The following is a 14,151-nucleotide window of genomic DNA, read 5'->3' on the forward strand; positions in this document are numbered from 1 at the left end:
TCACATCACGATGTAATGTGAGCTTGTTGAACAGCTATTATCACTACATCTTTTTTTTTTTTGTATGTTTGAAAATCTTTTGAAATAATACTTTTAAGAAATTGTAGGGAACAAAAGAAAAAAGGGGATATTTACTCGCGACCCATAAAAATGGGTCCGCGACCCAAAAATGGGCCCCCGACCCATTGTTTGGGAAACAGTTCATTAGATTGTGGGGCACAAAATGAAATACAACAGGAGGCAGCAGGACGAGGTAAGAGGTCAGCTAGATAGAGCTAAACTTTACCATCAGCCTGATCCCGGAAAACAGCGCTATCATCGGCAAAACTTCTTGTGCCTGAAATGTTACCATAGTCAAATATCGGGCCCTCCAGTAAAGTCACAATATCCATCCGATTGACTTTGGTCAGCACCGCAGTTAAGGCATCCGCTGTGAAGGAGAAGAAAAGAGAAAAATGTGCTGAGTCAGTTCGTCCAAAGATGAAACAAGAGCTGGGTATGGGTCCTTAATTATAGGCAGGCTACAGCGCCTTTTTTTCAGTGCACAGTCCTGCAAAATTATGCTTCGAGGGACAGCAGGATTATTTTAGCGAAAATGTTTTCAGCCTCTTCAGCATCCATTCTTTCAACCAAAGTTTTATTCAATCCCGATATTATTATTGTTGAAGGCAACAAATAGCAGAAATAGCAGCATAACATGCGATTTTCTGATAGTATTGCAGTAGTTGATAGTAAAAAGATACTTGTTCTTTTTCTCTGGTTTGAGGCTAAGTAGGCCATACTAGGACTGACTGTTCTGTTGTCCAGAACATCTTGTCCTGAGTGGTGCTTGAGGACTTGTGAACCCTAAAAGGAAAAGATATGCCTCATCCGCCCTCATACTCAACCACAAGCAAGCAGCAGCACTTTGAATGGGAATGCAGCTGCATCACAAATCTTGCTGCCTTGTCCTATCACAAGTTAAATGAATGCAACTATCCTCACTGTCATTTTGCTCTGAAAAGATGAGGGGAAGAGAGGGAGGGAGTGAGAGAGCAGATGTTGAAGGAGGCCAGATAGACAGAACAACCAATGAGGGAAACATATCCGTTGAAGGGGCACTCTGACCCAGATAGATTTTGGAACAGTGAAAGAGACCTTGAATTTAGGAAGCTTGACATGAAGGTGTGATTTGTTACAGCGGTGCAATCTTTAGCTCTAAAGGGACTTACAAATGAGGAGGCAGGGAAATAAAGGGAGAGAGAGGGTGGGGGAAAGCAGACAGGAGTTGAAAAAGCAAGAAAATAAAACAATATCAGTTAGAGATATGAACTCACTAGTGGCATTTTTCCCATCACGGCTGACCCATTTCTTTAGCAGCATGAAACTCTGTGCTGTCAGAGAGTTGGGGTTGTCTAGTCGGATGTGGTTGATCTCATCCACACTGAAGTCCATCTCCCGAGCCAGCTCTGCAATGCACACATACAGTAGAGCAACTCAATAGAAATCAGCAACCAATAGGCTCTGTGCATAACTGTAGTCCCAGTCTTCAGAAGGTGTCTTTGTATTTGTATATTATTTTGTATGTTGCTATGGACCATGTGTCCAGTCCTTAATAACATTTGATTGAATGATTGATTGCATTAATGGCATTAGTAAAAATGTTTACTAATACCAAAGAAATACCCACTGTTTTTTATTTTGTTTAGTTTTTTTTTACAATGTGTTACTGTTATGGTATTTCTACATTTTGATAACCTGTCCCTAGAATCAAATCTGTGCAATGTATTGTCTTAGCCAGTAGATGGCACCCTTTGCCAACAGTAGAGTATTAAGGGCTTGGTTCATTTAGGGGCAACGTGAAAACTAGATGATGGAAAGGGCCACAGTGAGAGAGCAAGAGAGAGAGAGAGAAAGGGAAAAAGAAAGAGACAACATCAGACAGAGAGTAATGCAGCATTTTTCTCACCGGTCCAGCTCAATCCCAGGTGGTCGGCCACAATGGCCATGCGCAGGTCTGTTCTCTCACAGGGGCTCTGGGGACCTGGGGTAGCACAGGACAACAATTAATCAACACAGTTCACACAGTTCCTCTGCCCTACTCAGTGAAATGTAAGAGAGATAAAATATAAAATAGATATAGAGATAGATAGATGTACAGATAGATAGATAGATAGATAGATAGATAGATAGATAGATAGATAGATAGATAGATAGATAGATAGATAGATAGATAGATAGATAGATAGATAGATCTCACTTTTCTGGCCACCTGTTTTTTGTATCAAGAGGAAAATATGGGGTAACCTTAAGATTGATTTTAAAACGCTTGAAAATGCATTGTATTCAAAGCCTGGTACGTGCACTTACAGACTCTGGCATATTTAGTCTTTGGTCAGAGTACAGGCACTTCGTGTTCATATACAATAGTTTCCCAGGTTGGCAAGAAAAGTGTTGACAGCACTAGACACATTATGGCAGACTAAAATGTGTTAATAGGATATGTGGAGCTCTATGAATATGTGTATCCTAAAGGCAGGCAGAAACTGTCATAAGAACCACACAAAACATATCAGGAGAATAAGATGACGCTCTACAACAGACTGATGTAATTCTACAACACTAAGGTGGATAACTCTATGTCGGACTGCTACTGTATGTTAACATGCAGACAGCATTGTGTGTGTGCTAACACATATTTAGGTTGTGTAACATAGCTCAAAACATGGATTATAGGGACTGCTACATTAGCAGGTTTTCAGTAGCCACCCTGCACAGACAGACAAGACAGACAGACTTGGGGGGGGGGTCGCCACGAAGAGACTGGTTGTGCCGTAGGCCCAGTCACTACTACTGGCATGCTTTTACTACCACTACGAGGGGGTTGAACAGGCCTGAGAGGGTGGGGAAGGGGGTTGGGGGTTGGGGGGGTCTGGCAACAAGGACAATACAATAAACAGTACAGCGATGACAAAACAATATATACAAATTAAATGACAGCTACTGTTTGTGTAAGAGAATATAAAAACACGCCACAGGCATTCCAATCAATTCATCCATCAAACGATCACGACATCATGCAACTAAAAGTGATATGTATATAGAGAGATAAATATATAGATGTATTTTAAACATAGTGTTAAAGTTTTACAAACTAGGCTTGATCTCCGCGACGGGGGGCGCCCGAGGCCCAGTGACTGCCTGACTGCCTTCCTTGCCACCAGTCCGCCTACTCCTCCTGCTTCTCTCACTGCCGGAGGCCCTGTCCGTCGCCGCCGCCTTTGCCCTTACGGACGCGGCCCCGGCCTCAGCCCTCGAACCTCTACCAGACCTGGATGAGCGGGAGGGCTGGGAGGGCTGGGAGGGCTGGGAAGGCTGGGAGGGCTGGGAGGCGTCCGACAGCGAGGTGCTCCGGGAGGTGCTGTCCTCCTCCGACTGTTCTGTCTGCGTCTTTTTCTCCTCGTCTGACAGCCGGTCCACCAGCTTTAGCGTCTCCCCGCTAATCCCTTTAAAGTACTCGATGGTGCGCTTACAAACCTCGCTAGGGTTCACCTGACTGTCCTTTCTGCCTGATGCCTCGCCTGTGACACTGCTGACCTGATGCCTGTCCTTCAGTGGCAGCCTCGAGGGCAACTGTATGGCTGCTCTCTCTGGGTCCAATGCCCTCGTAGGCCGGGATGTGACCTGAACGGATATGAGGGAGCTGGCTGTGGCAGCTGTGCTGCTCTTTTTAACATCCTTGATTGGGATTCTGGACCTGGGCTCTACTTTGGCTATGGCTGGCTCTGCTCTCTTCCTCACCTCAGCCTTCACTGCTTGTTTGGGCTTCTGTTTACCTATGGCTGTCCCCTGCGTGTGGAACGTCCACCCTGAAGCTTTTACTGGGAGCCTCGACTTTGGCTGCTTCACTTCGCTTTCTTTAATTGTTTCACTCTTCCTCTGTTCAGCTTGGCTACCCCTGCTTCCATCTGCTCTGTCGTCTGAATCCCTACAGCTTAGAGCTTCTATTCTGCTGGCTTTCTGAAGTGTGGGCTCAGAGGATGACTGCAAATTAAACACCACACTGCCACACTGGATGTAGTTGGCCTGCACACTGGACGACTCCAGGTTGTTGTTGTTGTTGCAGTTCTCGGCAGGATAATCTCTCCTCTCTGACAACTTGGGTTCAGCAAATCTATTGGTCTGACTCTCTATGCTAACATACTCTGGCACTATCTGACCCTCTGACATGTCAACTTTAACTTCTGCTGGATCCCCCGAGTCTTTTTTCACAGTTATGGAGGCAGCAATGCCCATTTTAATGGGGGTGCGTAATTTGGGATCGACCTTAGAGGCCGTGATCGTACACGAGGAGGCCGTCTCAGCTAAGGCTTCACCGGTTGGGGCATCAGAACCGGTACAGCCAGTGCCAGTGCCATTGCCAGTCTGTACAGGGCCGCACTTTGCTGCTGCTGGTGGTGGTGATGTTGGTGTGCTGCTGTCTGTGGTGGTGTCTCTAAACCCCTCTACTGTGCCCCTCTCCCCTGTTTGTGCCTGAGAGGAAACTACCCCCAGGTTCTTGACCCCTCTCCCCTTGTCCCCTGATTTAGGGTCAGAGGAATGCTCACCAATCTGGAAAAACTGAAGCCTCTCTTCAACAAAGTCCCGCTTGCTCATGTCAATAGCACCACTGCGCGTCATCTCAAACATCTTCCCCTCGTGGAAGGGGAAGGGGTTAGGCTCACTAGTTGGTGTGCTCTCGTCAGTCGGCGTTCGAGCAGGGGTTGTGTCAGGCGTGGTGGCCTGTGACTTGTCTTCTACTGACAAGCCAAAGGGTTGGGGGTTTTCGTCTTTTGTTTTTGATTCAAAAACCCCATCATTGTCATTCCCTTTGGATGACCAGGGGTCAAAATCGAGACCTTTTGTGGCAGAAGTCTTAAATGTGGAGTTCAGCTCCTCTTCCAGCTGGTAGCCAAAGTAGTTATCTGGGAAAGTCTGTCTTTCTGGGTGTCTTCCTTCAAGGGTGTAATCCTTTTCCTCTTCTTCACTGTTTTTCGCAGATGTGCTACTTTTTGTCTTTCCATTATCCCCTCCTTCCTCACACTTCTCTTCCTCTATCACCTCTAACTTGGACTGACTGAATGAGCGGTCAGTCATTTTGCCATCAGTAGAAAGGCTAGATGTTTTAGGGTCTTCACTCAGCCCATCATCCTCATCCTGAAGGTCATAACCATCTAAAGAGTCTATCTCTGTTGCATCTGTGTCATGGGAGAACTCGGCAGTGGTTGCTATGGAGCAGTCAGTGATCGACTGGTCATTGCCATTTTGATCAAAGTCCTCTTCTTCCCCCTGTAAGATGCCATTGATCCCCGAATCCGTGGGAATTCCATTTCCATTTTTCTCCGTTTTTTTAATCTTTGGCTGTTTATCTCCCTCCTCTTTCATTTTGAATGTGTACTTTTTTACAGGGATGGGATGGAAGACGGACTCATCATCACTGGAGTCACTGTCATCGGCTCCAGGGGGGATGGGTGACGGTGGCTGGACCCTGATGATTGGCTCAGCAAGGAGGTGTCTATCATGCTCCTCCTGGAGGTTCACCTCCATCATCTCAGTCTCCGCCTCAGAGGAGGCACAGGATCCCCTTTTCTCAGGGTCCGAATGCTCTGCCTCTAAAGGAGGAGGAGGGGGAAACTCGATATAAGCCACTCTTTTGTCCTTGGACTTCTGCTTCGATGCATCCTGCTTACTACTGGATGGCTCTAATGAAGATGGCCTGCTCTTTTCTTTTGGCGGCCCTTTGAAGATGAACGTCTTCCCATCGTCTGACTCAGACTCCTCTGGGATGGGGCTTGGCGTGCCGGACATAGAACCTATCACAGACTCTGGCGTTCTAGAGGCCAGGCTCACATCTGAGCTGGGTGTCTCAGGGGTAACAGGACTCTTGCGAGAGCTGTCCATAAATGTCACCTGTTCTAGTGTGTCATCTTCAGGACTTCTTTGAGGCGACGGCGGCTGCTTTTGTTTAACTGTGTAAAATGCACCCTTGGTCTCATGAATGGTCCTACTCTCGTGACTCACTATCTTTTTGTAAGTTCCCAGCTGGCCGGTGGCTGTTTCCTTTTCATACTGCTTGCCTACCTGAATGCTAACATAAACTGGTAAAGGTTTGATATCTTTATAGCCCTCCGTGACAATCACAGGGGTTACATCATCTAAATACTCAATTTCATCGCCTTCTACACCATTACACACTACATTTGAATGGCTAGCATCTAATGAATCAGTGGATTTCCTTACCGATGAAGACCTGTTGGTCTCGGAACCACTGTGTAACCGATTTCTAGCTACTGGAGTAGGTATGTGAGACCCTGCCCTATCACACGGTTTAACAGAGGTATTTAATGAGGTTGATTGGCGGTTTTCGGGGAAATTTGATTGCACTCTAACAGGAATTTGTGATTCCGAGTTTTTTTTTAGACTGCCATTGCTTTTCGGACTTTCTCGGACCACAAGTTCTGTGTAGATTATTTTCTTGGTGGTTTCCTGCCTTTGTGAGTCACTGTTATTGCCATCTTTCCTTGTCTCGTGCACTAAGTGAGACGTTTTTGGTGATTGGGGTTTATAGTTCTCATTTCCCTGACCCTCCCAACTTTTGAACAAGTTTTTGTCATCCTGTTCCTTTCCACTGATGCCATGTTTGGGAGAGAACTTATTATACTCACTATCTAGACCTCTCCTCTGGTTTCCCGGACTGTCCGGTGTTCTAGGCGTATTTGAGCCAGCAAAAACTTGATACGCAGGCATGTTACTTTCCTGGAGTTTCCTGACCGGAGGATTTGAATTTTGACCCCACTGAGAAGCTATCTCTTGCTTCTGACCCTCTTGTTCAAACTTTAGCCTCACTGCACTGACTTTGGAAGATGACACTTGATAAGGTTTAGGGGCTTCACCTGTGCTGCCCTGCGATGTTCCATCTACCTGCTTTCTTTTGTCAGAATCATTATACTGCAGAAGAACTCTCCTCTCTGGGCTGCTAGGTAAGCTGGCACATTTCCTGTCATTAGAGCCGAATCTGTCTCTAAGTCTTTCTCGGTTCCATTCTTCCCCGCTGCCCGCGTTCCTATAAGCTGACCTCTCAGGGCTACTGTGTGTAGAGCTGGGCCCTGATCGTGTTTCCCTGAAATCTGACCTGCGGGATTTCTTCTCAGGAGATGACAGCTCATCATTTAGTTTTTCTGTTTTATCGCGAAAGAACTGAGAAACCTCGCTGAGTTTTTCCTCTGCCTCTTTTACAGTCCTATCAACTCTATCTCCATACATGATTTGTTCTCTATGCTTAATCGGTGCGTCTTCTGACACACGCATCCAAACTGAGTGTTTTGGGCTGCCAGGCTCAGAGGAATACTGAAGAAGTGTCATTTGGTCAAAGTTATCATCTACATTGGTCATTCTCCCAGATTTGTCATAAACATTTCTAGATGACCTGAAGACATATTCTGTCCTTGGCACACTGGATCTACCCTCACTGTGACTGCTCCTGTCTGGCGAGTGAAAGCGAGATCTATCCCTCAGGTACTCCTCTGTGTCAGAATGACACTGTTCAAGTTTCTCAGAGAGAAGCATTTTCTCTGCAAAGTTATAAGATTCCCCCCTAAGCTCTGATGACTCATCCTCATTGTACTCTACAGACTGCTGGCTAAGTAACCTAAGGGTTTTGTATGAGTCGTCTGCCATGAGCTGGGCTGAACTAGGACGGCTGTCCTCTTCCTGTGACATGGGTGTGTTCACTCTACAGGACTCGAGGTAACCTGGAAGTGATTCTTCAGGCTCCTCCTCTTCCTGCCTGTTTCCTGGGTAATAGTACATTTCCTTCTCTGGTTGGTTTTTAGTCTCTCTGATGATGACCTCTGTCGGATCTGTTTTGTTGCCCTTTTCTATGTGAACCTCAATTATTCTCTCTACCTTGGGTTTAGAGTTAATGTCCTCAAAATCTCTCTGTGATGATTCCTCACAGGAAGATTTATGTTCAAATAGCCCAGCCAGCTCTCTAGAAGGGTCCCTGCCAGACTGGAATGCTTTCATTATATCATGGACAGACATAGTTTCCTCACACCTTTCAGATGCCGGCTCTTTGCCAGGAGGTTTGTGGTACACCATCCTAGTGGTGGTGGTGATATGAGTCTCCTCCTTCACCCTCATCCCTTTTCCCATCGGATCATCGTCAGGGCTAACTTTTAATTGATAGCCTTTGTTTTGGTCTGGTGTGGATGTGCTTTGACTCAGATGAACTTTAGGTTCAGAATCATTAAATCTGACGGCACGTGCCTCTTCCATAGCAGTCTGTTTGCTGTCCTCTGGGGACTCGTAGCTCCTAATGACGTGGACTACCTCAGTCCTAGTCTCAGTGATCATTGGAGGCATGGGAATGTCCTGGAAAAGGGCCTTGGGCCCCATGCCTTCTGCACTTTGAGGGGCAGAGGGCGTCCTTTCACTCCTGGTCTCAAAGCCACTGTCTGAGAGGGGGCTCTTATCCTGCTCATGTGAGATGTCATCAGGGGAATCCAGCACAGTGTCTGCTCCAAAAAGCACATCTGCTAGTTTACTGAGCTCCTTTTCTGAGGCTGAGGAGCGCATGTTCGCTGGAGGCATTTTGAGCTTGTGCTCCTGCACTGCCATTGCCGGCTTTAATACACGTTTCTGCTTCTCCTCTCCTTCCCTCTTGCCCTCGTCTGCTTTAAGCTTTGAGTCAGCCATTTTGGAAAAAGAATTGCTCCCAACATCATTTGTCAGGTAGTCAACCACTTTGGATAAATTAAAATCTCTGTCTGCTATTGGCTTTGTTATGATTTGAGGAACCACTGTCTCATATCTTGGTGGATAGCTCCAGTTGCTTGGCGGTTGCTCCACTGGTACTTTGGAGTATTGTATATCATCCAGTGTACCCTTGGATAGTGAAGCCCTGCCATCCTTGCCCTCATCTTTAGTCAGGATCTCACTGACTTTAACCAAATCCTGTTTCACTCTCTCTACTATCCTATATGGCTCCTCATCCTCCATTTTAGCCTCTTTGGGTGAATCAGACTGAAATCCTTTGTTGGCAATGGAATTCGTGTCTGTTTGTAAAATTGCTGACATCCGGATCAAGTCCTCTTTCATGTCGGCTACGTCCTTCAGTATCTCTTGACTAGATGACATTGGCGAAGTGGTGGTTGACTTAAGGGCAGCAGGGGACATAAAATGTGGGGATTTGACAGGTGAAAGAGTCCTGGCTAAGGAAGACTGCAACTGAGCATTTGCCTCAGCGGGAGATGTCTTCCGAGGGGACAGAAGGGCAGCATTTGACTTTGACACCTCAGGGAGCTTCCTAAACTGTGGGTCCGGCAGCACATTTATAACCGAGTACACAGGAACAGTCATTGTGCTGGACGTCACAACAGTGGTGGAGTTGGTTGGGGATCTCAGAGCATAGAGGGAACTAGAGGCAGAGGATCTGATGGACTGATAGGAAGAGGATGCAGAAGAGGACATGGATTTCAGGGTGCCATAACCTGCAGAGCAAGAGTTGAATGTTTTCTCAACCTCGTCAAAGGCTGCGTTGACACTTGTCGTTGCTGCATTAGTGGTTGCCTGTATTCTCTCTTGTAAACTGCTGGTGAGAAGGGAGTTAGGGGATAAGGAGCGGTAGTGAGTAGGGGACACAGTTCCATTTATCAAAGCAGCTGCACTAGGAGGAGCGTTAGATTTAAGGGGTGAAGAGAGAGAGGCAAACAGGTTCCTAGTGGGGCTTGAGGCATCTGCAGGTGACCGGACAGAGGAGAGACCGGGGACAGTTTTTATAGGCGAGGAATTTGTGGAACTGGAGCCCACCACAACAGATTTGTAGGGCATGGACGAGCCGTATATGTTCAGGGAGGACTTGGGAGAGGTTGGCGGGGTCATGGCTATGGACGACCTCTCCAGAGGATAACTCCCCCCTCCAGGGGTGATAATAGGGGAAGTCCTGGCAGACAAGGCTGCCAGTCCTTTCACAGATACAGGATCCGGGGCACTTTTCCCTGGCGAGGCCAGGAGATTGGGGTTCTGAACCGGGTACGGGGACTGCTGGACCACGGTTTTGATCGGGGAGGATATGGTCCGGTAGGAGCGTATGGGAGAGGCTATGTCACTGGCTGACTTGACAGAGGAGGCTGGGGATCCGGGGATGTTGGTCTTGATGGGGGAGGCGGAGGTTATGGACCATACGGACTTCAGTGGAGAGGCAGAGGGCGTGTTGGATGACGAACTGGAGAGGGAGCCAAACCCAGACCTGGCTTGACCAGGGACGGCGACAGGAACAGCCGACCACGCCTGATAAGATCTCGTTGAAAAGACAGGTTTGTAAGGGTAGCCAGTAGGCTGTGCTCTCGTCGGGCTTCGATCAGGTGTTTCTTGAATAACAAGTTGAACCAAAAGTAATAAGGAACAAAACGTAAAAATTGAACGGAACAATAACGTGAAATAAAACATAAAAACCAGAGAGAGAAAGGTGAGTGAGTCAGTGACAGCATTAATCGAAAATAGCAACAACAGTTGTTCATTGTTTACTTGAGAAACTTGAATTTTTATCTAAATAGGATGGAATGGTAGTGGTGGTCTCAAATTGTTCATTAATGATAAAGTACTGTAGAATACCTAATAGCTAACAATGGAGCATGTGCAGAAACAAAAAAATGCTTTACATAATGGTGGAATGACAAAAAAAATGACATGAATGATAAAACAATTACGCAAATATTCCATTGACTTTTGATGTGCTTTATCTGTTTGCCTCTTTTCTATATTGCCTTTTTACAAAATGGTTGACACACTGTATAGACACTGTCTATACTTTCATTTGGTTCATTTTCAATGCCAGATATGACCCCACAAGTGTAGATCACTAATAAAGAAAAACACCACCTTGCTGGCCTTGAATTTAGAAAGAAATATGAGATTGCACTTTACAATGGAGATACTATCAGCCAACCATGCCCGTTCAGTTTCTATATCAATTTCAACATGAAGTACACAAGTACACAATTTGGTAAAGTATACACAAAATGTAAGATATACAACAAATCAATCCATTATCAAATGGGCATGGCTGAATGAAAACAGAACTGATAGTCCCTCAATGTTGCTTATTGTTACAGCGCACTCAGTATAGTGGCAATATTGAATGCAACAAGCCAGTGTAGATATTGACAAATTGTGGTCCATAGGCAACTTAATGTAAAGTGCAACCCAATAGTACAATATGATATACACAGCTGCACACAATCACAAAGCCAATAAGAGTGAAATGGCCACTAAAGAATAAGGAAGACCCAAAAGAATGCTTTTATTCTACATGAGTTCAATAACATTTTTCCAAATCATAAATGAACAAATGGATAATGCAATGCCAGTGTTTCCACACATATAAAACAACAATAAAGTTCAAACAGGGAGATTTTCACAAAATGGGGTAGGGTGTGGGCAAAGCGTAAAACACACAATAAACCATGCAAATGGCTCATTTGATGAATGATTGTGGATCATGGCATGTCAGCTGACAATGAATGACTGTGGATCATGTTGCTACGCTGTGGCTGTATGAAAAATATACTGCAAAACGGGACCACCTGACACTGAACTTCATTAAAGTAGAGTCAACAATATAATTTCAATTTGATGATTTCATGGAAGTAAAAAGGAAACTCACTCAATGCAGGGTCAGTCAGATAGCTGTAGCGCTTACGCAAAGCTAAGGAGGCAAAGGTATGACGTCGGTCTGGCTTTTCAGTCTGCAACAAACAAAAAAAAGAACAAAAAAGATGATTTAACATAAAAAATGGTATTCTAAAGGACCGGATGTATATATGTATCATCTTTTATGTTAATTTAGTAAATTCAGACACTGCTGTGTCTGGGGAATTTTGGGATGGTTGCAGTGCGTCAGTGCATGCTGTTAGTAGTACTGGCACAGGGGGAGGCACTGTAGGTGACCGAACTGTAGAGTCACCTCTGGATGACTAAGAGACAATGCTTGACTCTAATTGGTGGGAGGGAGTGTCACCTTGGTTGGGTGGTGCATTTCATTATATAAATGGGCATCTATGCAAGCAATAGATGCTTTGCCTATCTACTCAAGTAAAATAGGCATAGAGAAAATCACAGTTTATGTGAGGTATGTTGAAAATCTTTCATTTTCACATGAGGATGTTTTTTTTTGGGGGGGGGGGGTCGTTATTTGTCTATTATTGGTAAAAAATATTCTCGTTAGCATAGATGGGGAACAAATGTAATACGGAGTAAATGTTTCTGATTAAGATCAAATAAATGAATAGAGATGTCCATATATGGGCATATCAGTGGGGTTGGCGGTGCGACGTAGGTGTGAGGGCTGAACTCTAGCAGCCCGAACCTCTAGTGTTGAAAATGTGTCATTTTCACATGAGGATGTTTTTTTTTTTTGGGGGGGGGGGGTCATTATTTGTCTATTATTTGTCAAATATTCTCATTAGCATAGATGGGGAACAAATGTAATACAGAGTAAATGTTTCTGATTAAGATCAAATAATTATCTCCTGCTAATCATGCAGACGAAGGACCATTATTATTGTTTAGTCTGTTACAGTCAGGTTGAGGACATGGGTGCATGCGGTAAAAGGAAATCCTAAACGAATTTAAAAAACATAGATGTGGCTGAAGGTTAAAGTTTTGTTTTATTTATGTTTTAGGTACCATGGTCCCGTATGAAATTTCCTATGAGTCTATAAATACTATGGAGACTTCGTGATTTTCCGTACGGTATGGAAAGGACAGAGATGGCGGAAGGAGAAAAGAAAACAAGCTGAGGCGTGGCGCGGAGATTGTCTCCGCAGGACTCAGGATGAGGACAATACTAAAGAAACCTTGTTGAGTAAAACAAAACCAACAGTTTGGCTCATGCACGCATCGTACGATGAGGTCACTTTTCAGCAATGACTAAAAGCCATGAGGAAGATCTGCCATGAAAAGCCTCAACTCAACAGTCACTGCGCCATAGAACAAAAGTCCTCACAACAACACGGTTAATTTGCTACGGCCCCAGAGACAAAGCCAACGGAAAGGACGACAGAGAAGAAGCAGGTCAATGCGATGATGAAGAATCCATTTACCTCATCATCAGGATCAGACTCCATATCCTGCGGGTTTCCAAGATGCATCGTGGGAGCGGAAAGAGATGACACAATGGACAGCAGGGGCGTTATAGTGGGGCGGGGAGGTGGAAACAAAACTTAGGGAATGACAATGGTGCAGCAAAGACAACAAAAGGCTTGGGAAAAAAGCTATGAGATTAATAAAACGGTAAAAAAAAGAAAAGAAGATCCAGCAAAGTAACAAAAGCAAACAGCGACATATTATATTGTTTCTCATGATCAATGAACACCACGTCAAAGGAAACAAAAGAGAGAAGTGCATTTTCTTTTTTTTACATGATTCTCCAATGCCCATGGAGAGCCAGGCAATCAAACGTGCGTGACTGCATGTGTGCACGCTGTGGGGTCTCATGGCTGGCACAGGCTTGAACACCCATAAAAGACACAAGCTGCAGGCAGGCATTTCTAAACCAAATGAAGTTCTCAACACTTGCCCTTGGCATTAAAACATTTGCGTTCTATCTTTCAATTTCATTTACATGAGGATGGTATGACATGGCCTATACGGAGAATAAACCTTACAAATAAGTTGAGCCTACCTTCCGGTGAATTGGCAGTGTGATATTCAAATTGCATATGGCAGCCTGTGGAAGACCTTTACTGTTTTTCGGTTCTTTCAGGAAGGAGAGTCGGCCACACGGGTCTTGGCTCATGTCCCTGATCTGTAGAAAACCAAATCATGATAATTCAATTAATTTTGCCCAACGAGTAATATCTAAATATTTAGGAGCAAATAATACTAAAATGGGGAGGATTGCTGCATTTGGCTTCCGATATAATCTGCTATTTCTCGTCAACTATTCTGCCATTACCAAAACATCACCTTTTACTTCAGAATGAATGCCAAAGTGAAAAAGTATAACAAAAATTACTGATTTTAAGTTAGGTATTTGTTGCATATATGTACATAAAATATTGGTCAAGCAGAAAATATCTTAAAATATATCCAGTTTTTAGGCAGTATTTAATGAAATATATGAGAAGAAAA

General features: G+C 44.8%; 1 protein-coding gene across 1 annotated transcript in view; it reads right to left on the minus strand.

Annotated features, from left to right (window-relative positions):
* Positions 1-14,151, minus strand: part of LOC311059312 (ankyrin-3-like) — a gene marked incomplete at its 5' end in the record, with an annotated part of 137,587 nt that overhangs the window by 15,038 nt on the left and 108,398 nt on the right. The window contains 7 exons of the mRNA XM_084077117.1: positions 287-430; positions 1,317-1,448; positions 1,949-2,023; positions 3,135-10,388; positions 11,684-11,765; positions 13,122-13,148; positions 13,703-13,825. Of these exons, the coding sequence (XP_083933243.1) occupies positions 287-430; positions 1,317-1,448; positions 1,949-2,023; positions 3,135-10,388; positions 11,684-11,765; positions 13,122-13,148; positions 13,703-13,825 (7,837 nt within the window). The remainder of the gene's footprint in view (positions 1-286; positions 431-1,316; positions 1,449-1,948; positions 2,024-3,134; positions 10,389-11,683; positions 11,766-13,121; positions 13,149-13,702; positions 13,826-14,151) is intronic.

This window comes from Gymnoscopelus microlampas (assembly GCF_963454915.1).
Source record: "Gymnoscopelus microlampas genome assembly, chromosome: 13".
Lineage (NCBI taxonomy): Eukaryota > Metazoa > Chordata > Actinopteri > Myctophiformes > Myctophidae > Gymnoscopelus > Gymnoscopelus microlampas.